Source organism: Phoca vitulina, unplaced genomic scaffold (assembly GCF_004348235.1).
Source record: "Phoca vitulina isolate PV1807 unplaced genomic scaffold, GSC_HSeal_1.0 scaffold46, whole genome shotgun sequence".
In the NCBI taxonomy this organism is placed as follows: domain Eukaryota; kingdom Metazoa; phylum Chordata; class Mammalia; order Carnivora; family Phocidae; genus Phoca; species Phoca vitulina.
The window spans coordinates 9808924-9834256 of NW_022589749.1; the positions used below are offsets into that span (position 1 = coordinate 9808924).

A 25333-nucleotide genomic window follows, 5' to 3' on the forward strand; every position below is an offset into this window, starting at 1 on the left:
TCATAAGCCAATTCCAGTAGCTGACAGTTATTTATATTACAAATATTTTTCCAGCTCCATCACTTGAACTTGCCGTATTATGGTATCCTTTGTCACACAAAACATTTTAAAGTTTACATAGTGAAATATATCCATCTTTTCTTTCCTGGCTTCTGAGTTCCCTGGCTTGGTTAAGATCCCCGTATCTCTTCCGTGACGAACTTCCCTGCTCCCATAATCAGAGGCACATAACTAACCATTTCCTTGATTTATTTCCTCCTCTTCTCCCTCACCCAGTAGGATGAGACCTTTAGAACAGTTTCACTTCCTCATCTTTCCTTCCCCATGTGTGTTTCCTACTGAGACTCATGACACTTTTTATGCCCCACCTTGCTCTCTCAGTTTTGGCTGAGATAATCTAGTATTTGTAAGAATTCCCTTGGAGGATCTTTGCTTGGTTTTAAGAGTCCTTCCCTGTTCCACAAATCCCAGTGTATTCTGCTCCGTTTAGATTTAAAATGTCAATGTGGGGGCACCTGGGTGGCTCAGTCGGTTAAGCGTCTGCCTTTGGCAGGTCATGATCTCAGGGTCCTGGGATCGAGCCCTGCATCAGGCTCCCTGCTCAGTGGGGGGCCTGCTTCTCTCTCTCCCTCTGCTGCTCCCCTGCCTGGGCTCTCTCGCTCTCTCTGTCAAATAAATAAAATCTTAAAAAAAAAATGTCACATGTGTATATTTAAAAAAAAGATTTTATTTATTTATTTGACAGAGAGAGAGAGAAAGCACAAGCAGGGGGAGTGGCAGGCAGAGGGAGAAGGAGAAGCAGACTCCCCGCTGAGCAGGGAGCCCAATGAGAGACTCGATTCCAGGACCCTGAGATCATGACGTGAGCCGAAGGCAGACGCTTAACCAACTGAGCCACCCAGACGCCTGAGTCCCTATTCACTTTTAACTCATGAGTTTCTTAATCTTGAAAATCATGTATTTCAGCTCTGGAAAGTTCATTATGTGCTGTATTTGGATTTGCTGAAGTGCTCTTGTTTATAATTGTTTTAAATTCAGAGGCATCTCTGTCCACTTCTGTCTCTGGGTGCTGGGGCCCCTTTAATGGGCTGTTATTCCTCAGGGTCAGCTCGTTGGGGCTGAGGTTTCATCGTTGAGGCCTCCCTACATTGTGCAAGCTGACAAAGAGCCTCTGTTCCTCTGTATGAGTGATCTGCTTTTACTCACAACACTTCTGACAAATGTGTGGGTTTTTTCTCCATACTAACCGATTCTCCAGCTCTCTGGGTGGGTGTCCTAGAATTCAGCTCCTTCTGACACTAAGTCCCTGCAGTTAGCATCAGACCCCACAAGTTCAGGGCTCAGTCCCACACGACTGTCCTGACAGTTCGGATACCAGCTGCAAGTCCCACATTGCAACCTGTACTTCTGACCAATCAGCTCTGAATCAGCGGCTTCTGTGGCCCTTTCTCATGTTGGGCAATCTGCTAGAATGGCTCACAGAACTCAGGTAAGTGAGTTACTTATTATTACTGGCTTATTAGAAAGGATATTATAAAGGATATAAATGAACAGCCAGATGAAGAGGTACATAGATGAGGTCTGCAAGGGTCTAGAGCAGAGAAGCTTCTATTCCTGTGAAGTTGGGGTGTACCAGTCTCCCAGCATACGGATGCTTTATGACCCAGAAGCTCTCTGGACCTCATTGTTTAGGGTTTTTTTTTTTTTTTTTAAGATTTTATTTATTTATTTGAGAGAGAGAGAGAGCATGAAAGGGGGAAGGGTCAGAGGGAGAAGCAGACCCCCGCTGAGAGGGGATCCTGATGCGGGGCTGGATCCTGGGACTCTGGGATCGTGACCTGAGCTGACAGCAGGCGCTTAACCGCTTAAGCTACTGAGCCACCCAGGTGCCCCTGTTTAGGGGTTTTTATGCGGATTTCATTACAGAGACATGACTGACTACATCATTGGCCATTGGTGATTATCCTCCAGTCTCCCCAGAAGTTGGGGGAGATATGTTGGGGGAGGGAGCTAAAAGTTCCAACCCTCCAATCATGTCTTGGTCTTTTTGACAATCAGCTCCCCATCCCAAAGAGCTGGAGGGGTCCTCAGCCACCAGTCAACCTCATTAGCGTATAAAAGTTGCTCTTATCCCTGGAGACCACAAGAGCTTTAGGAGCTATGTGCCAGGAACAATCTCCCTGAGCTGCCCAGTGCCAGGGAATGCTCAGCCCATCTTCACTCTCTTCTTGGTCTTTTGGATTTCTCAGAGTCAATGTTAACCTCATTTAGAGTCAGAAGGCCCTGATTAAGCCTCTCTGTGCGTCAGTTTCCAATAAAAAGATGTGGGATCTGATTATAGGGATACCTGCTGGCTTAGTTGGTGGAGGGTGCAACTCTTGATCTTGGGGTCCAGGCCCCACGTTGGGTATAGAGATTACTTAAAAAATCAGGGCACTTGGGTGGCTCAGTCAGTTGAGCATCCGACTCTTGGTTTCACCTGGGTCGTGGTATTGGGTCATGGTCTTGGGGTTGTGGGATTGAGCCCCGCATTGGGCTCTGAGCTCAACGGGGAGTCTGTTTGGGATTTTCTCTCCCTCTCCCTCTGCCCCTCTCACCACTCGCTCTCTCTCAAATAAACAAATAAATCTTAAAAAAATAAAACCTAAAAAATCTTTTTTTAAAGAAAGGGATCAGATTATAAATTATATTTTTAATATAAAAAATCATCTGTAAGATTACGGATGTTAAAGTACATAAACCATATGAGTGTGGTCCAAATAGGTCATTTGAATTTTCAAAAAATAATGTATCATACAGATATATTAATACATATATTATACCCAAGCAGCTTCATGAGAGATTGTTCCTTAAAGATAATGATTTCTTGTGGCGCCTGGGTGGCTCAGTCTGTTAAGTGTCTGCCTTCAGCTCAAGTCATGATCCCCAGATCCTGGGATCGAGCCCCACATGGGGATCCCTGCTCAGCAGGGACTCTGCTTCTCCCTCTCCCTCTGCTGCTCCCCCTGCTTGTGCTCTCTCTCACTGTCTCTCCTGCTCTCTGTCAAATAAATAAATAAAATCTTAAAAAAGAGATAATGCTTTCTTGAACTTACAGACCACCAAGTCGCTTTCCAATGTCATTGAGTTTGTTTACACTGAAACACCTAGATAGTGAAGCCTATGGAAACACTGGGTTTGTATGAGGTCATCACCCCACTGGTTGAAGCCGCACTGGGTTTGGACTCTCCACTAGGTCTCCCGGAGAGAGGAAAATGTCAGTGGTACGGCCAGCAAATATTGGTACCATTCTCAAGCGTCCTGCGGGTGATTAGCTCATTCAACTTCAGCTCTGGGAAGTCGAGAAGACCCACAAGGCTCATGGGAAGCCAAGGGAAACTTCCTCTTGGAGAACCCACAGACCTGGAGGCTCTTCCCAGAATCCACTATTTTCTGCCTGCTTTCCCTATCTATTGCTACCTAACAAATTACCCCAAAACATAGCGGCTTAAAGCAATAGTAATTACTTATTATCTCTGACGGTTTCCACGAGCCAGGAATTCAGACAGACGCCCCTGGGCCGCACACTTTAAATGGGTGACTTTTCTATTATATGAATTACATCTCAATAAACTGTTCTCAAAAGTATTAAGATTTCAAAAACAAAAAAGTATTAAGAATTTCAAGATTTTATTTATTTATTTATTTATTTATTTATTTATTTACGAGCGAGCAGGGAGAGGGGCAGAGGGAGAAGGAAAGAACCCCAAGCAGACTCCACAACAAGCCAGACGTGGGGCTTGATCTTATGATGCCAAGACCACGACCTGAGCCAAAATCAAGGGTTGGACGCCCAACTGACTGAACCACCCAGGCGCCCCGCATTTCTTCATTTTTAAAAATATATCATGACCATAAAGAGAGATGGTAGATTGGTGTTTGTCAGGGGCTTCAGGAACTCTACCAGACTGCTAAAGGGTATAGGGTTTCTTTTTGGTGGATGATGAAGAAGTTCTGGAATCAGATAGAGGGGATGGCTGCACAACACTGTGAATATACTAGGGTGGATTTATCATTTCTAGGCCTTTTGGCCAAGATCAAGTGTAAGTACGGTTTGGGTAGGTGTCCTGGGCTGGGTCAAGGTTGAGAGCTTGATGCCAGGGTCATTGGGAGTTGCACGGTATACTGGTTTCTTGAAAAATGGCTCGGGTGGCTGGGAATCCAGGTGGTGCGTCTGGAAGCCAGCCCTGACCAAGAACACCTGGCCACCCGCGGGGGACTTGCTTGCGGCTGCCAGAATCACAGGGCCATCTCTCTCAGGGGTTTCTCTGGCTTCCCTCAGTCGGTTGGTTCTCCTCAATCCTGTCTTCATTTCACTCTATCATTAATAAAGGACCGACCCCTGGGCAGTCGAGAAGTGCAGGAAAGCGCTGGCTGAGCCCTCAGTGGGAAAGACACAAAGGCGTTGACGTCAATTCAGATTTGTGTGCCCTGCTTGTCCGGACCCTCTCAGCCCTTCTAGGCATGTGTCTGAATGTCAGAAAGTGTCCAGCACAAGATAAAAATAAGTAGCCTTAAAAAAAAAAAAAAGTGAATTTTATAGTATGTGAACTATATCTCAGTAAGAAAATAAATCGGGAGCTGCAAAAGCTGGAAAGGTCCTCGGCCTCTTTCATTCTCTTCGTCCCGGGCACCTGGCCGGTGGGTGGTAAAACTGAAATTTCATCCTGATTCCAAAGGCCATTCTCCTTCACGTCCGCCATACTGTGCGGGTAACCACGCAGCCCGGCAGGGAAAGGCCATGCTGAGTTTGAATTTTATTCTACTGATAATTGAAGGTTTCTGAAGCAGGAAAAGAGATACAATTCAATTTTTTGTTTTATGAAAATAATCATTAGGAGCTTTATGTGAATATTTTTTGTTAGAAATAACAGTGGATAAGAATATTGAGGAAGGCTTTTTTTTTTGGATTGACTATAATAATTTTAGTAATTTTGTTACGATATATATATATATCTTAATGTAAGCTCTACACCCAACATGGCACTTGAACTCACGATCCCGAGATCAAGAGTCCCATGCTCTACCGACTGAGCCAGCCAGGCGCCCCAAGATACATATTTTTAAAAGCATGACTGAGGGGCTCAGTCGTTAAGCGTCTGCCTTCGGCTCAGGTCATGATCCCAGGGTCCTGGGATGGAGCCCAGCATCGGGCTCCCTGCTCCGCGGGAAGCCTGCTTCTCCCTCTCCCACTCGCCCTGCTTGTGTTCCCTCTCTCACTGTGTCTCTCTCTGTCAAACAAATAAATAAAATCTTTAAAAAAAAATATGTGTTTTAATAAATTCTGAGATCGGTTTCCATCATCAAACAAAAGGTAGAGGAAGAGAGAGAAGCAGTTGGGCACTGTTTGCCTATGAAAAGTCAACCTGTCCTTAGTGTTGGTCTACTTTCTCTAAAGTTGAATTTCTCTGCTGTGTAGCACAGCAGGCCTTATGTCAAATTCTCTTCAGATTTATAGGAGATAAGTAGTTTTAAATAAACACATAGGGCGTTCCAGCTGAGCTCTGGAACCACTGGCTGCCTGAGGCATGTAAGAAGGGTGATCAGACCCTGTGAGTCTGCGAGGGCCACCATGACAAAAGGGCCACAGACTGGGGGCTTAAACAAGAATTTAGCTCTCACAGTCCTGGAGGCCACAAGTCCAAGGTCAACACGGTGATGGTGGTGTTTCCTCTGAGGCCTCTCTCCTTGGTTTATAGACGGCTGTGTCCTCCCTGCATCCTCACACGGAATTCCCTCTGTGTGTGTGTCTTGTCCTAACCTCCTCTTCTTATAAGGACACCAGCCCTGTGGGATTCGGCACATCCTAATGACCTCATTTTAACTTAATTACCCCTTTAAAGAACCTATCTCCAAATACTGTCACATTCGAAGGTGCTGGGGGTTAGGATTTCAACAAAGCAGTTCAGTCAGATGCTCTGGCTTCATGTCGCACTCCAAGGGGTTGCAAGAATAAGGAAAACGGTTACATGAGAATCACCCAATCTAGAGGTTACCAGCAATCACAATAGATTCTGGCTCATACTTAATATCCTGCCCTAACTTCCTCTTCAGTGTCTCTGGGGCAGAGGTCTTGCCTGACACAGGACAGAACCAGGGACAGATGGAGAAGTGAGGGATAGGAGCGAGGATGAACTAGAAGCAGGGACAGTTACTCTACAGATTCTGCTCCCACCCATTTTTTGTTAGTTTCAGTCAGGTGAAATTCACATAACGTAACCATGCGGTGGCATTTAGTACATTCAATGCTGCACAGCACCACCTCTGTCTAGTTCCCAAACATTTTCATCACCCCAAAAGGAGACCCCACACCGGTTAGCAGTCGCTCCCCATTCTCCCCTCCCCCAGCCCCTGGCAGCCACCACACCATTCTACCTTCTGTCTCTGTGGATTTACCTGTTCTGGACATTTCATATAAATGGAATCATACACTATGTGGGCCTTTTTTGTCCGGCTTCTTCCAGTCAGCATAAAGTTTTCCATGGTTGTTTTGTGAGAGTTTTTAATCTTAATTACTTTTTTTATAAACAAGCTTATTTTTGGTTATCTTTTATCTGTTTCCCAAGTGGCTAGCCATAAAATCTTTAAAACATAAAGGGCATCTGGGGGCAGGGATGCAAAAGAAGGTGGAGGATAAGCTGAATCTGGTCAGACGGGGGCCTCATCAACAGATTGGGTGGTAGCTGAAGTTGTCAGTTGACCTAAGCATGCACACGTGTGTGTACATATACCCTAATGCTCATAAAGAATAAAAATTCAGGGGCGCCTGGGTGGCTCAGTTGGTTAAGCGTCTGCCTTTGGCTCAGGTCATGATCTCGGGATCCTGGGATCCAGCCCCACATTGGGCTCCCTGCTCAGCGGGGAGCCTGCTTCTCCTTCTCCCTCTGCTGCTCCCCTTGCTTGTGCTCTCTTGCTCTCTCAGACCCAAGCTGAGATCAAGAGTCAGACACTTAACAGACTGAGCCACCCAGGTGCCCCAGACATACATAGATTTTGTATAACCACCACCATGTTCAGGATACAAATGGCTCTCACCCTAAAGAAACATCCTCACGCTCTACCAGGCCTATCGCCCTTTCCCTAACTTCTAGCAACCACTGATCTGTTCTTCTTTATAATTTTATCATTTTAAGAATGTTACGTAAATGGAATTGTACAGTATGTAATTTTTTTTTAAGATTTTATTTATTCATTTGAGACACAGAGATAGAGAGAGAGACCGTGAGCAGGGGGAGAGGCAGAGGGAGAGGGAGAAGCAGACTCCCCACCGAGCCAGGAGCCCGATGTGGGGCTCAATCCCAGGATCCTGAGATCATGACCTGAGCCGAAGGCAGACGCTTAACCATCTGAGCCACCCAGGCGCCCCTACAGTATGTAACTTTTTAAGATTGGCCTTTTTCTCCCCACTCAGTATAATGTCCTTGAGATCCACTCAAGTTGATGTGTGAATCAATAGTCTGTTCCTTTTTATTGCTATGTAACATTCCATGGTACGGACGCACCACACTTTGTTTAACCATTCACCTACTGAGGGACATTTGCAGATCCTTGTTTGTTTGTTTATTATTATTATTTTTTAAAGATTTTATTTACTTATTTGACAGAGAGAGAGATAGCGAGAGCAGGAGCACAAGCAGGGAGTGGGAGAGGGAGAAGCAGGCTTCCCGCCGAGCAGGGAGCCCAATGTGGGGCTCGATCCCAGGACCCCAGGATCATGACTCTTGCAAGCCCTAGGCAGATGCTTAACTGACAGAGCCACCCAGGAGCCCCTCAGATCCTTCTTTTAAAATGAAGTAGGGGGAGAGAAACCATGAGAGACTATGGACTCTAAAAAACAAACTGAGGGTTCTAGAGGGGAGGGGGGTGGGGGGATGGGTTAGCCTGGTGATGGGTATTAAGGAGGGCACATACTGCATGAAGCACTGGGTATTAAACGAAAACAATGAATCATGGAATGCTACATCAAAAACTAATGATGTAATGTATGGTGATTAACATAACATAATAAAAAAAATTAAATACCAAAAAAAAAAAAAAAAAGTAAAAGCAGGGTGCCTGAGTGGCTCAGTTGGTTAAGCATCTGGCTATTGATTTTGGCTCAGGTCATGATCTCAGGGTGGTGAGATTGAGCCATGTTGGACTTGACCGTCAGTGCATAGTCTGCTTAAGATTCTCTCTCTCTCTCTGTTCCTCCCCCTGCTCACGCATACACACTCTCTCCCTCTCAAATAAATAAATAAAATCTTTAAAATGAAGTAAAAGCATTGCAGATAGAGTTGAGACCACCTTCCATCCGTGTCCCTCCCTCCAGCCACAGAAGTAATCTATATCCTGTAGTTACTGTGCATTCTTCTCATCTGAGATTTTTGTTTTCTTATATATTGATGCTTCCCAAAACCATGTTATTTTGTTTAGCATGTTTTAAACATTTACATGTTATCATATTGAATGTATCTTTTTTAAAAGATTTTATTTATTTATTTATTTATTTATTTGAGAAAGCAGGTGCAGGGGGAGGGGCAGAGGGAGGGGGAGAAGCAGACTCCCCGCTGAGTAGGGAGCCTGATGAGGGACTCGATCCCAGGACTCTGGGATCATGACCTGAGTCGATACACCCAGGCACCCCTGAATGTATCTTTTGACAACTTGGTTTTTGCTTTAGATATTATGCTCAAGATTCAGTCCTACTGATACAAGTACCTCTGGTTCTTTTTTTTTCACTGCTACTTAGTATTCCACTGGGAGCCTGTATCCCTATGTATCTCTTCCCTTACTAATGGACACCTAGGTTGTTTCCTCTTTTTTCCTTTTTTTGTTTTTTCTTTCACTATTACAAATGATGTTACAGTGAATATCCTTGATCTGCCTCCTTAGAAATGGTAGCTTCTTTAGAAAGACAAAAAGGGCCTTCAAAAAGGAAGGAAGGGGCCAATCACTAATTAGCTTTGAGAACAGAAACTGATATCTAGAGCACCTTCCACGCGCAAGGTACTGTGCTGGGCAGCTTAAGTACATGATCTCCGCTTGGACCTGGGAGGTGCCTGGGTGCCTAAGTTGTTGGGCAGCCTGGAAAGTTCTGGGAATATTGACCCCAAATGTGTCAAGGTATTCACCCTACCTTCTTCAGTTCACATTGCTTATCTCTTATTTTGCATTTTTTCAGAACTTTAAAGACTCTGGAGTCTGACATCTGGCCTCTGTTCTCTTGGTCCCTCACTTATAGACTGTTGACTTCAGGCAAACTATTCAAACTCTCTGAGCCTCAGTTCCTTACCTGCGAAATGGAAATAGCACCCCCCATGAAGTTATTGGGAGGATGAAGTGAGATTACCCACATAAAATACTTCACTCAGTGTCTGACAGGTGAGTAAATCTTAGATATACTGGTGGCAATCAAATGATGATGCTGATGAAAGCAATGTTTCTCTTATTGTGGGTCTGTCTTTGCCTCATGTTGCTTTATGAGAACCAAAAGCAGGGGAGCCTGGCAGGCTCAGTCCCTAGAGCATGGGACTCTTGAGCTCAGGGTTGTGAGTTTGAGCCCCATGTTGGGTATAGAGATTACTTAAAAAAATGTTTTTAATTTAAAAAAAAAAGCAGATCATCAGTACCATTTTCTTATTCAAGTATCATAATCAAGAGGAGGGATATTTTGTAAACATGTTGAAAAGGAACCCAGTTTTTCAACCTCATGACATCAGTAGGTCAACTCACTTTTTCTTCTTTTCGATTGTATAGGGAACGTCATGTACCTTTCCCAATACCTGCTGATGGTTGTAAATCCCTCTGTGGGTGTGGCCAGAACACTGAGTATATCAATATTTGTTAAGAGCATAGAAGTGCTTGCCTTTCATTTGCCAGGGCCGTGGGATTGTGGACTATAGGTCAAGCCTGATATTTGTAATGCCCTAAAGAGACAAGGTGGCCAAATCTTAAATTTGAGCTCCAAGAGAATAGCAACAACACCAATTGCAAAATAGTCATGTTTCATTTGTCGTAGAAGACACAAAACTTAGTGAACAGAACGTCATGGCTAGGTGTTCCTGCAGCTAAGCCTGCTGAAGAGTGTTTCTTTGCCCCAAATTTATGAAGCAATATATAAAATTACAAAGACTTTAATTCTCCAGGAAGACCTTCTGAAGGGCTCTAGAACTCACATCTGGAGGTCCACATCCAAATGGGTTTGGGGCACGTGAACTGTGTGGCTTCCAAAGGTCGACTGATTACTTTTCCATTCTTTTGGGACGACTGTCTTATAACATGGCAGGAAGAGAACTGAGATCCACTGAAAAAAAGTCCAAACATGCTGTGTATGAGTGGCATGGAAAGTGATCTGGAATGTTATCTGAGGAACACCTGGCAGAGAGCATGTCTTTACCCAAACAGTAATTTTATTTTATTTTTTTTTTAAGATTTTATTTATTTATTTGACAGAGAGAGACACACAACGAGAGAGGGAACACAAGCAGGGGGAGTGGGAGAGAGAGAAGCAGGCTTCCCTCGGAGCAGGGAGCCTGATGCGGGGCTCGATCCCAGGACCCTGGGATCATGACCTGAGCCGAAGGCAGAGGTTTAACGACTGAGCCACCCAGATGCCCCCCAAACAGTAATTTTAAAATACCCTTTCACCACTGTTGTGTGAATCTTCATGACTTCATCACTCTTTCATAGAGAGTGGTTTGGGACCAGTCAGATTCTCTCGTGTGAGAGTCTGACTGGAGAGACACAGGTATGGAGAGGTTAAGTCAGGTTCACGGCTAAGAGCAGGACGAAGGCTTGTGAGCTTGTCCCCTAGTGCTGCCTGACCCTGCTTTAACTCTCTCTCAGTTTCTGTGAGATACGCCAGTATCTTTCCTCACTTTTGATTTTTCATTTTTTGCTTAAGCTAATTTGAAGTGTGTTTCAGATACTTGCATTTATGAGGACCTTGAGTTGAACAATTATAATAAGGCATCTTCTTACTACAATGAGGAAAAAAAAAAAAAAAAAGGAATTTCCTTCTCAGGAACTTGGCTGGTAACACGAGCAGCCCAGCGTCAATTGTCAAAGAATTTCATCAAAATTCCAGTTCTGCTTTGAAGAAGTTCCCAATTCAAACCAAAAGATAGGGGGAGTAGGAGATGATCCATGGCCCAATTTGGTTGTTAAATGATCCATTTCTGATACTTAGTGACCCAAGGAAATGCCACCACAGGCCAGGGTACCACGGATAACCAATTCCTCAGCAAAATTCTGATTACAGAAGCCAAATGGGGGAAGAAAGGAGTCAGGACCATTTGGGAAGACAGCTGCTTGTTGTAAGTGGGACGGCCAACAGAGTGACAGATCGTAATCAGGAAATATGTTGAAAATGAAACTACAAGGTGCATTAAGGACCAGAATCCTAGGTGTGAGTTAGATCCCTCTCTTCAGGCAAGGCACTGTGGGTCAGGTAGACTAATAAATTTGGAAAGGTAAGGGAGTTCATCAAATCAGAAACAAACATGAGGGGCGCCTGGGTGGCTCAGTCGTTAAGCGTCTGCCTTCGGCTCAGGTCATGATCCCGGGGTCCTGGGATCGAGCCCCGCATCGGGCTCCCTGCTCCGCGGGAAGCCTGCTTCTCCCTCTCCCACTCCCCCTGCTTGTGTTCCCTCTCTCGCTGTGTCTCTCTCTCTGGCAAATAAATAAATAAAATCTTTAAAAAAAAAAAAAGAAAGAAAGAAACATGAGTTTAAAGCCCCAATTTTATGGTTCTAGACTTAGGGGTAATCTCTTCAAGTTTGGAAGAGATTGTTTGGGAGCAGTTAAAATGAGGTCCTACTTTTTTTTTTTTTTTTAAAGATTTATTTATTTATTTATTTATTTATTTGACAGCGAGAGCAGGAACACAAGCAGGGGGAGTGGGAGAGGGAGAAGCAGGCCCCCCGCAGAGCAGGGAGCCTGATGCGGGGCTTGATCCCAGGACCCCGGGACCATGATCTGAGCTGAAGGCAGACGCTTAACGACTGAGCCACCCAGGCGCCCTGAGGTCCTACTTTTTATATAATAAACTCATAGAACTCATAGCCCCCAAACTGGTACCCTCCAAAATAAAGAGGAAGTAATGGAAAATCAATGCATATATGATTATAACTGCCCCATCCAGGGGCACCTGGCTGGTTCAGTCGGTAGAGCATGTGACTGTTGATCTTGGGGTTGTGAGTTCAAACCCCATGTTGGGTGTTGAGATCACTTAAAAAAATTAAATCTTAAAAACAAGTAACTACCCCTTCCAGCATAGAGACAGGACACATATGTGACAGGACCACAGTGTGAGACTGGATGGAACACATCATTGGTTTAGTCCAGAATAACATTACTTGCTCTCATTTTTTAAAATTAATTAATTAATTAATTAATTTTTATGTAAGTTCTATGCCTAACGTGGGGCTTGAACTCATGACCCTGAGATCAAGAGCCGCGTGCTCTTCTGACGGAGCCAGCCGGGTTACATTAATATTGGCATTCCTCTGGACAGGGAAACAGAAATATTTAGTAGGAGACTCCTCTCTAAATAAATATTATTGATGATCAAGGATGATGATGATGATGTTCTTATTTTATAGACATGACAAATTGTGATTTAATTCTTTTTAAAGATTTTTATTTCTTTTTTTTTAAAATATTTACTTGAGAGAGAGTGTGTGAGAGACAGAGAGCGAAGATGAGTGGTAGGGAGGGGCAGAGGGAAAGGGAGAAGCAGACTCCCCACTGAGCAGGGAGCCTGACGCCGGGCTCGATCCCAGGACCCCGAGATCGTGCCCTGAGCCAAAGGTAGATGCTTAACCGACTGAGCCACCCAGGCGTCCCCCCTTGTTCCTTGTTCTATTTCCACCAACCACCCAGAGCAGCATCTGACACATCATTGGCACTTAATACCTAAAAGCTGATGGAAGGGCCCCTGGCTGTTTTGGTCAGTAGAACATGCAACTCTTGATCTCAGGGTCGTGAATGCAAGCCCCACCTTGGACGTAGAGCATGCTTTAAAAATAAATAAATGAAAGCTGATGGAACTCCTGAGCAAACGGACGAATGTGAGTTAGTGCTGAACTGGTCTGAGTTTCCCAGCCAGGCTCGCTGCTGACTCATGCATGGGAGACTGGGGGAACGTACTCCTTTCCTCTGAGCTCATCTCTGCCACTTCTTCCTCTTTGAGGTGATCTCTGCTTTAACTTTCTACTTCTAGGAATCAACGGGAGAACCGGGCAAGCAAAGCGCTCCGAAAGCACTTCAATATGAGAACGTCTGTCTGTTCTTCATTTATTGCCATTTAAACTCTGGCTTGGAGTCTGAGTCTCTCCCTTTCTTATCTGTATCTGAGTCAGGATGGCAAAGCAAGCCGCATCTTGCTAAAGAATCAAGGAGGGACAGGCTGGGGATGAAAGCGTAACAGAAACTTGGACTGATCACAGACTCAAACCAGTACATTTCCTTTCCATCCCAGAACTGGGAACAGAAACTGTTCCATAGGAAATTCTTTCTTCTCCCTCCCTCCTCTGCAAACACCCCGGTCTGTCCCGATTCCTTTTTTAATACACAAATAGTCATAGCAATATTCACCTAACCCTAAATAGAATGTACAGGGCCCCTGCAACCCTATTTGCACCACCCTTCCAAATTAAATGATTTTTACTTATTCCCAGCCGTTCCTCATCCTCGTCCTAATGCAGGTGTAATTTTTACTTAACTCTCTCTTGATGAAGCTCAGCGTCTGCCTCCTTTCCTTACTTGACAGTATTTGGTATTTTCCGTCGGGACACAGTTAACAACCCATAAAGGTCTCCGCTTAAGTAAGAAGTCCCTTTCTGTGAACCATCACCCAGACACATGCAACACCAGACTGTGCGTCTCACATCAAAATTTATTGAAGTGGTAGATTTCTTATAAGGACAGGAACACAAGCAAACAAACCAGGAGGAAACTTCTCCCTCTAACCACTGGGCAGCATTTCCCTTTTAACGACAAAACCAAACAGAGGTGGGAAGCAGCTGTCTTCTCTGAAGCCTCTAACCCTCAGCCTTCCAGTTAGTGTCAACAGGAGAGGAATGGATTAGGCGCAGGTCGCCGCACAAATGCCTTTTCTTTCTCTCAGTAAGACTGTTTTGCTCAGTCCCGCCCTGGCTAATCCCTCTCTCACCCCTACCGGTGAGTCTCTCTGCCCGGTGCTTTTCTGCTAAAGCTTGGCTGAAAGATGAATCGGTCCCTTGGAATGTGGGTGACCTACTGGCTTCTTTAATGATTCCTGGCCTCCGCCCAGGGGCCATAACTCCCCTCCAACCACTTAGCTTTCCTCATCCCGGCTAGAGCCCCACGGACTGGGTATCGCCCTCAGGAGCTGAGAGCCACCCCCGCCTCAGGCAGGTGAGGGAAAGAGGCCAGTGAATCACAGGTGCTCACGGGCGTCTCCCTGGCTCCGGCTCTGCTCGGCAGAAGTGTGGACAGTTTGGCCGTCTTCGGTTCTGTGAGTGCCAGAGACTGAGCAGAAGTTTCAGAAGCTTTACTCTCTGTTCCCCCCAAGAGTCCTCTGGTGACGCTCGACAACCGGGCAGCCCACTCTGCCGCACTCCTTCTCTAAATCCGATTCTCCGAATCTGGAAATTCCAGGAAACCACAGGTCACGTCTCATGATGGTACTCTGTGCACCCAGCCAAACTCTTTCCCCAGAGACCTTGGTTCTTGGTGACAATCTCACTTCTTGGCTCGGGTATTTAGCGAGAAGCTGGGGTCGGATAAGACGGGTTCCATGGCTCACCGGCATGGGCCACCAAATTGTCTGGCACACTCCTGGTAGCGCTCAGATCCCCCGTGAGCTCCATGCTTGTGCTCTGGTTATTATCTGGCTGTTGTGGCGTCTTCTTCCACAGGTAGCGGTTGATCAGGGTGGAGAAGAAGTTGGGAAAAGATGGGCTGGAGAAGTAGTACACCAAAGGGTCCAGCATGCTGTTCATGTAGGTGAAGCTAAGGGTGATGAAAAACGCCAGATCAACCGAGCGATAGACGTCACAGTTCCTCGTGCCCACGGTGTGCAAGAGCCAGAAAATGCGTACGCGCACAGCCACGCTGGGCAGGAAACAGATGATGAAGACGATGGCCACCACCATGATGAAGTTGATGGCCCTCTTGATCTTGGCATGTCTGTCCATTTGTCGCTGGCGCAGACTCCAGATGATTCTGGCCGAGCAGAACAGGATGATGCCCAGGGGCAGGATGAACTCCAGGAGGAACATGGCATCATGCCACCTGAAGGTATGGCAGATGCTAAAGCTGCTGCATAAATTCGCATCTTGGTTCTTGATCAACATTTGTTTGTATAGGAGGTGACCCGTCAGGCCGATGGTGACACCCCACAAGAGGCAGGATATAATGGCCGCTGTCCGATTCGAGATCTTGTTCAGAGCATGGTGAGGATGGACCACCCGGAAGTACCTGTCCACAGCCACCACCGTGAGGAAGATGATGCTGCCCTGGCGGTTCATGGCCAGCATGAACAGCATCACCCGGCAAGGGATGTCCCCGAACCTCCAGTCCCACTTCCTCACGTAGTTGTCCGTCAAGAACGGCAGGCAGATGATCAGGAGAAAGTCAGCCACAGCCAAGTTGAACAGGAAAATCCGGCTGGATTTCCAGGACTTGAGGTGAAAGCAGAAAATCCACAGGGCAAGGCCATTGCCCAGGAGCCCAAACACAAACTCCAGCCCCAACACCGTCGGCAGCACGTTGGCTATGAAGTCATCCCGGAACACACAGCAGTTTTTCTTGTCTATTTCCAGAAAATGATTCTGCTGCTGGTGTAGGCTCATGAGTGGAACGAGTCGGTCCTAGCGAGTGCTCAAGGAAAGAGGTGTGTGTCTGAGTGGCGAACGCGAGGTTCAGCTCCCGCCTTTATGTCATGTCAGGGTGATGAAACTGGTGACTGAGTGCTTACCAGGAAACTACGAAATCCCTTAAAAAAAAAAAAAAAAAAGCCAGCAAGGCTCTTATGCAATCTGCTGTTTGCATAAACAAGTAATAAAAATCCCCTGGGGAAGACAGGAACCCACAAAGTTTCCTAAATGTAAAGGATAAGTTTAGGCAAGCCGACTGTCCTTTGTGAATTACGGCAATGTGGAGGGCTTCCCTCTGGAAGGCTGCGTGCCGACATCCCGAGCGCTTAGCTTTAGAGAATTGATTCACTGTTGGGTGGTTGACTTACATAATGAACAAAACAACAACGGCAATAATAATTTCCTGTGCTAAACAGCATGGTTTTCCAGAAACGTTAAGAACGACTATGTAGTATTAGCATGCATATGACTTAAGAAACAGTAACATGTAGGGCGCCTGGGTGGCTCAGTCGTTAAGCGTCTGCCTTCGGCTCAGGTCATGATCCCAGGGTCCTGGGATCAAGCCCCACATCGGGCTCCCTGCTCGGAGGGAAGCCTGCTTCTCCCTCTCCCACTCCCCCTGCTTGTGTTCCTCTCTCGCTGTGTCTCTATCAAATAAATAAATAAAATCTTTAAAAAAAAAAAAAAGAAAAGAAACAGTAACATGTATATGATTTCTTTGGAAACACCAAGGAGACAGTGACTGTCTATTTTATGAGGACAGACGTGTTGCATTTGATGCTTCCCTGCTATATTCTCTGTACAAACATGGATTGCTCTTCCACACCAGAACTTTGCAATTAAGCTCTAGTTAGGAAAAAGGAGAAAAGATACTTGAGAACAGCATACAATTTCATAAGATGTTTGAAAACTTGAACCCGGTTTGGATTGCCAGTGGTATGTTACAATAGACTGAGTTTCTGTTTGTTTGTGTTAGACTTTGATAGGCTTCTGTGCTCAAGTAAGCAATTTATTTTGAAGTATGTGATTTTTATTTATTTTTTAAAATATTTTATTATTTACTTAGAGAGAAAGAGACAGCGAGAGAGGGAATACAAGCAGGGGGAGTGGGAGAGGGAGAGGCAGGCTTCCCGTGGAGCAGGGAGCCCGATGTGGGGCTCGATCCCAGAACCCTGGGACCATTACCTGAGCCGAAGGCAGATGCTTAACGACTGAGCCACCCAGGCAGGCACCCCTATTTTTATTCTTTTAAAGATTTATTTATTTATTTCAGAGAGAGAGAGAGAGCACGAGTGGGAGGGGCAGAGGGAGAGAGACTCTCAAGCGGACTCTGTGCTGAGCGTGGAACCTGAAGTGGGGCTTGATCTCATGACCCTGAGATCTCAACCCGAGCTGAAACCGAGAGTCAGATGCTCAACCGACAGCACCACACAGGCACCCTTAAAGTATGTGATTCTTAAAAATCAATAAGCGTTATTTTTTTAGAGTTTTAGATTCACAGCAAAATTGAGCAGAAAGTACAGAGAGTTCCTGTATCCTCCTGTCCCCCCACCCACAGCCTCGCCCCACTAAGTGCATGTGCATGATATTTTAAAAGCCTCTATTTTCAGAAAATTAAAGGGATGGGACCTTTGAGGACTTTGAACTCTGCCTCACAGCAGATCACCATTTCACACATAATTTTTTTGCTTTTTAGTATAATTGGGTGTAACCCTATGGAACATTTCTATCCTTTAATATTTTGGCTATGATCCTTGCTGAGCAAGAGGTTCTAAAATGTGTTGCTTCTACTTTGAGTTAAAAATAGGAAACTGGGGGCGCCTGCCTGGCTTAGCAGGTTAAGCATCTGCCTTCAGCTCAAGTTGTGATCCCGAGGTCCTGGGATCGAGCCCTGCGTCGAGCTCCCTGCTCAGCAGGAAGCTTGCTTCTCCCTCTCCCTCTGCCGCTCCCCCTGCTTATGCTCTCTCTCGCTCTATCAAATAGATAAATAAAATCTTTTTTTTTTTTTTAAAGATTTTATTTATTTATTTGAGACAGAGAGAATGAGAGAGAGAGAGAGCACATGAGAGGGGTGAGGGTCATAGGGAGAAGCAGGCTCCCTGCCGAGCAGGGAGCCCGATGCGGGACTCGATCCAGGGACTCCAGGATCATGACCTGAGCCGAAGGCAGTCGCTTAACCAACTGAGCCACCCAGGTGCCCAATAAAATCTTTTTTAAAAAAGAATAATATAACAGGAATAAATTTAGCCAAGGAGGTGAAACACCTGTACTCTGAAAACTATAAGACATTGATGAAAGACATTGAAGAAGACACAAAGAAATGGAAAGACAAGTTCCATGCTGATGGATTAGAAGAACAAATATTGTTAAAATGTCTATACTACCCAAAGAAATCTACAGATTCAATGTGCTCTCTATCAAAATTCCAATAGCATTTTCTGTAGAAATAGAACAATAATTTATTCTTTTGTAGAAATAGAACAAAAATTCCAGTAGCATTTTTTTGTAGAATAGAACAAATAATTCAATAGAAAAAAATAACAATTTTGTGTACAGAATCACAAAAGACCCCGAGTAGCCAAAGCGATCTTGGGAAAGAAGAACAAAGCTAGAGTCATTACACTCCTGATTTCAAGCTATATACCAAAGCTATAGTAATCAAAACAGTATGGTGTTGGCATAAAAACAGACACATAGATCAATGGAATGGAACAGAGAGCCCAGAATAAACCCATGCAAATATGGTCAATTAATTTACAACAAAGGAGCCAAGATACTGGGGAAAGGACAACCTCTTCAATAGATGGTACTGGGAAAACTGGACAGCCACATGCAAATTACATTATACATGAAAATTAACTTAATTTTTCCCTCCCTCCTTCTCTCCATACACAAAAATTAACTTTAAAAAGGGGCGCCTGGGTGGCTCAGTTGTTAGGTGTCCAACTCTTGGTTTCCGCGCAGGTCATGATCTTATGGGTTGTGGGATTCAGCCCTGCCTCAGGCTCCCCGCTCAGCAGGGAGTCTGCTTGAAGATTCTCTCCCTCTGCTCCGCCCCGCGCTCACGTGCGCATGCGCACAAGCGCTCTCTCGCTCTATTTAAAATAAATAAATCTTTTTTTTTTTTTTTAAGATTTATTTATTTGACAGAGAGAGATACAGCGAGAGAGGGAACACAAGCAGGGGGAGTGGGAGAGGGAAAAGCAGGCTTCCCGCTGAGCGGGGAGTCCGATGCGGGGCTCGATCCCAGGACCCCGGCATCATGACCTGAGCCGAAGGCAGGCGCCTAACGACTGAGCCACCCAGGCGCCCCTAAAATAAATAAATCTTAAAAAACATTTAACTTAAAATAGATTAAAGACTGGAACGTGTGACCTGAAACCGTAAAACTCCCTACATAGGCACTAAACTCCTTGACCTTGGTCTTCCTAATGATTTCTTTGGATTTGACACCAAAGGCAAAGACAAAAAAGCACAAAGAACAAGTGGGACTATATCAAACTAAAAAGCTTCTGCACAGCAAAGGAAACCATTAACAAAATGAAAAGGCAAGATACTGAATGGGAGAAAATATTTGCAAATTATATATCTGGTAAGGGATTAACATCCAAAATATACAAATAATTCATACAACTTAATAGCAAAACAGTTTTATTAAAAAAAGGACAGAGAATCTGAATAGACATTTTTTCTAAAGAAAACATATGGATGACAAATAGGTACATGAAAAATGCTCAACATCACTAATCATCAGGGAAATGTAAATCTATACCACGATGTAGTATCACCTCACACCTGTTAGAATGGCTATTATCAAGAAGACAAGAAATAACAGGTATTGGCGAGGCTGTGGAGGAAGGGGAACCCTGTTGCGCTGTTGGTGGGAATGGATATTGGTGCAGCCACTGTGGGAAACAGTATGGAGGTTTCTCAAAAAATTAAAAAAAGAAATACCATACCATCCAGCAATCCCACCTCTGGGTATTTATCCGAAGAAAACGAAAACATTAACTTGAAAAGGTATCTGCACGCCCATGTTCCTTGTAGCATTATTCACAATAGCCAAGATATGGAAAACACCTAAGTGTCCATAGGCAGATGAATGGGTTAAAAAAAGTGTATATATGCATGGAATATTATTGAACCATAAAAAAGAATGAAATTATTGAACCATAAAAAAGAATGCAATCTTACCATTTGTGACAACATAGATGGACTGTGAGGGTATTATGCTAAGGGAAATAAGTCAGATGGAAAAAGGTAAATACCCTATGATCTCTCTTACATATGGAGTCATAAAAAAAAAAGCTCATAGATACAGAGAACAGATTGGTGGTTGCTAGAGGCAGGGGGTGGAGGGTGGGCAAAATGGGCGAAGGGAGTCCAAAGGTACTAACCTCCAGTTATAAAATAAATAAGTCCTGGGCATATAATGTACACCATGGTGACTTTAGCTAATAATACTCTATTGCATATTTGAAAGTTGCGAAGAGAGTAAATCTTAAAAGTCCTCAGCACAAGAAAAAATTCTGTAACTATGTACAATGACAGAGTTAACTAGACTCATTGTGGTGATCATTTCTCAATATACACAAATATCAAATCTTTATGTTGTACCTGAAACCAATGTAATGTTTTATGTCAATTATTCCTCAATTAAAAAAAAGAAGTTAAGGTGATGTTGGCTCGTACATTACAGAGAGCTTCCAATATTGCAGACCCCATGCATAAATGCTTTATTTTATTTTTTTAAAAGATTTTATTTATTTATTTATCAGAGAGAGAAAGAGAGCGAGAGAGCACGAGCAGGGGGAGCGGCAGGCAGAGGGAGAAGCAGGCTCCCCGCTGAGCAAGGAGCCCGACACGGGACTCGATTCCAGGACCCTGGGATCATGACCTGAGCTGAAGGCAGATGCTTAACCGACTGAGCCACCCAGGTGCAAATGTTTTAAATCCATGATTGTGTTTTACCCTGACTGCAGTCCACAAAGTAGGGCTCATTACTGATTCTGATTTCAAAATGAGGGAAGTGAAGCTCAGAGAGGTTGGTAAGATTCAGGGCTACCCCAGCCAATGAGAGCAGAGCCCTGGGTTTGAATCTAGCACCGGCTTCAAAGCCTGTGTCCCTAACCATGAAACTACATGGACTCTTATTACACTATTGCCTCATTTGTAAGGCTGCACTGGATTGAGATCATCTCCTGTGGGTGTATTAAAGCGCTCGTGAAATGGTTGGTATTTGTTTCCTGTCCTTGCTGCCTGTAAATATCCTGCTTCCTTCTTGGACGAATGTAGATTTGTTGGTGATATTCAAACCTAAGGATCTTTATTAACTTTATTAAGTAAGAGTCAGAAAAACTATTGACAATATTTATTTCCGGGAGCTGGAATTTGCGAGGTACCCTCCCCTTCTAAGTTTTACAGTTTTATAATATTTGTGTGTGTGTGTGTGTGTGTGTATTTAAAACAGTTGTTGGGACACCTGGCTGGCTCAGTTGGTAGAGTATCTGCTTCTTTGATCTCAGGGTCATGAGTTCAAGCCCCATGTTGGGCATGGAGCCTACTTAAAAAAAAATAAATAAAATAAAAATAAAAACAACAGTCATGGGTAAAATTAGGAAAGAACAACAAATATTGTTAAGTTTGAAAAAAAGAAAAGCTGGAGGCCTGGATGCTTGGTCTGGAGCTGTCATCAACTACCGTGAACCCTCTTAGCCCCCGAGCTTCTTCATGTATAAATTGAGGGATTAGGGGTGCCTGGGTGGCTCAGTCGTTAAGCATCTGCCTTCGGCTCAAGTCATGATCCCGGAGCCCTGGGTTCGAGCCCCGCATCAGGCTCCCTGCTCATCCGGGAGCCTGCTTCTCTCTCTCCCTCTGCCCCTCCCCCAACTCGCATTCTCTCTCTCTCAAATAAATAAAATAGAATATTTGAAAAAAAATAAATAAATTGAGGGGTTAGATAATCTTCCAGCTCATTCTATGATGATAACCGAAAGTTCACCACCACTCAGACTGAATATAAATTCCGGCCTCCCTGGATTCTGGTGCCTTCTGTGGAATTTCCGGTCTTCCCGCTGTGCCGAGGGCAGGTTTTGTCTTGTTTGTGTCCTTCTTGTATGTATTTATGTTTTTTCTTACTGGCGCATGATCGTATAGAAACTTGTGATGAATCATTTCAACAGCTAAGGGAGTGAGTGATCCCACCGGGTTTTGTGGAAAGTCCACTTGGAATCTGTGACTTTCACAATTAACTTGAATCTTTATGCCTAGTTACCTTATCACAGCCACTGAACTGGACTGAATAATTTTTTTAAATTAAAAATGATAACAACGAGGCGCCCCTGGCTGGGTCAGTCGGTGGAGCACGTGACTCTTGATCTCCAGGTTGTGAGTTCGAGCCCCGAGTTGGGTATAGAGATGACTTAAAAATAAAATCTTAAAAAAAAAAAATGCTATTATTTATCATCTGTCTGCTTTGTGCCAGGTATTGTGCTAAGAGATTTGCGTACGTGATCTCATTTAATCCTCACGAAAACCCTGTGAGTGGTGTTCTATGATTATCCTCACCATCATTTTCATTACAGTTTAGAAAACCAAGACTTAGGTTAAGTTTTCCCTGTTTGTCTTTGGACTTAGCTGGGATTTGTGTTTTAGTTATCTGTTGCCATGTAGCAAACCACCACAAAGTTCAGTGGCTTGAAACAACCACGGTTGTATTATCTTTCCTGATCCTATGAGTTGACTGGCTCAGCTGGCCATTTCTTGTCTGGGGGCAGCTAGGCTCAAGCAGGACCCTGGGACCCCTGGCCTTGCCTCCCTCTCCATATGGCTTGTATCTGCCTATGTGGCCTCTTTGAGTGTTCTTTCCACAGGGTAGGCTGGGCTTCTTATGAAGCTTCTCAAGGCTTTCAAAAAACAGACAAACAGAACTTCTTACGGCCTGGGCTTGGAAACTGCACTTTCAGCACATTCTGTGGGTTAAAAAGAGTCATAGAGCTGGTCCATATTCCACCAGGAGGGGTCACATGAGGGTGGGAGTACGGGAAGCGTCGTTCATCGGGGGCATTGTGGGAGATTTGCCCCTGCAGGCCGTAAGTAACTCTGAGTTGGGACACTTGGCTGGTGGGAAATAAACCTCTGGACCACTACGGAAGATGAAGGAGAAACTGAGAAGTAGTAAAGAAAGAGAGGAAGCTGGCCTTACCAGTTGGCAGAGAACTTTGAAAAGAAAAAAGAAGAGGGTGTGCCTGGGGGGCTCAATCGGTTAAGCGTCTGCCTTCAGCTCAGGTCATGATCCCAGGGTCCTGAGATAGAGTCCAGAGTCTTCCCCCTGCTCAGCGGGGAGCCTGCTGCTTCCTTTCCCTCTGCCCTTCCCCTCAAGTCATGTGCATGCAGGAGCATTCTCTCTTTCTTTCTCTCTCTCAAATAAAATTTATTTGAGCGAGAGTGAGCGGGGTGAGGAGAGGGAGAAACAGGCTCCCGGCTGACGCAGGGGGGCGGGGGCGGGGGGGACACGACGACTCTGGGCTCGATCCCAGGATCCTGAGATCATGACCTGAGCCGAAGGCAGACCCTTAACCGACTGAGCCACCCAGGTGCCCCAATAAATAAAATCTTTAAAAAAAAGAGAGAGAGAACCATATTTCAGGGTTTTGAAATATAGTGTTGAATTTCATGTAAAAAAACCTAAGGACAAACCAGAATAATCAAATAATCTTGAAAAAGAAGAAGAAAGATGAACTCACACTTCCCGATTCAAACACTTTACAGTCATCAAGACAGTGGGCTTCTGGCATAAGAAAAGACATGTAAATCAATAGGGAACAATTGAGAGTCCGAAAATAAACTTTTGCCTTTGTGGTCAGCTGATTTTCAACAAGGGTTCTAAGATAAATCAGTGGGGAAACGAATAGTGTTTTTAATCAGTGCTGCTGGGACAACTGAATAGCCACATGCAAAAGAATGAAGTCAGATCCCTTCTTTGCCCCAAACACAAAAGTTAACTCAAAATGGATTACAAACCTAAATGTAAGACAGAACTCTTAGAGGAAAACCCTAAGAGTGAGCCTTCACAACCTTGTCTTAGGCAAACCTTCCTTTGCATAACTCCAAACACACAAACAACAATAACAAAATTGATTATTGGACTTCATCGCTTTAAAAGAATAGGACTTTGGTTTTTTTTTTTTTTTTTTTTTAGTGTTTACTCTACGTCAGGTACTATTCTAGGTGCTTTATTCATCTAAATTCATTTAGTACTCACAACAACCCTATGGGCAGGTACTATTCTTGTCCCCATTTTACAGAGAAGGAAAGTAAAGCACTGAGAGGTTAAGTAACTTGCCTGACGCCACACAGCGAGTAAGTAAAGGAGATATGATTTGAACCCAGATGGTCGGGCTCCAGGGTCTACACTCTCAGCCAGCGCACGCACCGCCTCACCCAGTACACCTGTCCTTTGACCCAGCACTTCCACGTCTCCGAATCTTCTTTCGAAAACTCTAGCACATGTGCCCAAAGATACATCATTCAGATTATTCACCATAGCATGGTGGCAATAGGGGAAAATTGGAAATCACTTAAATGTCCATTAAAAGGCCATTGGTTGGGACGCCTGGGTGGCTCAGTCAGTTGAGCATCTGACTCTTGGTTTCCACTCAGGTCGCGATCTCAGGGTCACGGATCGAGCCCTGAGTCGGGCTCCACGCTCAGTGGGGAGTCTGCTTAGGATTCTCTCTCGCGCCCCTCCCCCTGCACTCTCTCTCCCTCTCTCTCTCAAATAAATAAATAAATAAATAGGCATTGGTTAGATAAACCATATGTGGTTTGTTTATACAATGAAACAGAGTTAAAAACCATGAGTTTGATCTCCGTTCTGATGTAAGAAGCTATTCATGACAAAAATACCTTGCAAAACTATCTTTCTGTGTATCCCGCTTCAGCAACACAAAACGAGATTCATCCTCTGTGTGCAAGTGTTATCACTTCTAGGTAATGAGATTAAGGGGAATGGAAGGAAGACTTCAACTTCTTTATATATTTGCATGTTCTTTTAATTCTGATCAAAAACATATCTGCCTTTGATAAAGAAATTTAGTTCTTTTTTTATTTTTTATTTATTTATTTTTTTTAAGATTTTATTTATTTATTTGAGACAGAATGAGAGAGAGAGCACATGAGAGGGGGGAGGGTCAGAGGGAGAAGCAGGCTCCCTGCCGAGCAGGGAGCCCGATGCGGGACTCGATCCAGGGACTCCAGGATCATGACCTGAGCCGAAGGCAGTCGCTTAACCAACTGAACCACCCAGGCGCCCCATGCCATGTTTTTTTAAACTCAGGTCAACTATTATCTCCTCTACAGGCCTTTCTCTTCAGACTCCTCTAGATTCCTGCAACCCTTTGCTTACTATTTTTTTTATTATTTTTTATTTTTTTCTATTTTTATTTCCTTTT

General features: G+C 44.5%; 1 protein-coding gene across 1 annotated transcript; it reads right to left on the reverse strand.

The window, feature by feature from the left end:
- Positions 1–14383: 14383 nt before the first annotated feature.
- LOC116649066 (hydroxycarboxylic acid receptor 2-like) lies at positions 14384–15942 on the reverse strand. Its single transcript, XM_032431556.1, has one exon. The coding sequence runs from the start codon at positions 15855–15857 to the stop codon at positions 14766–14768; it is 1092 nt and encodes a 363-aa protein (XP_032287447.1). The 5' UTR covers positions 15858–15942; the 3' UTR covers positions 14384–14765.
- Positions 15943–25333: the final 9391 nt, after the last annotated feature.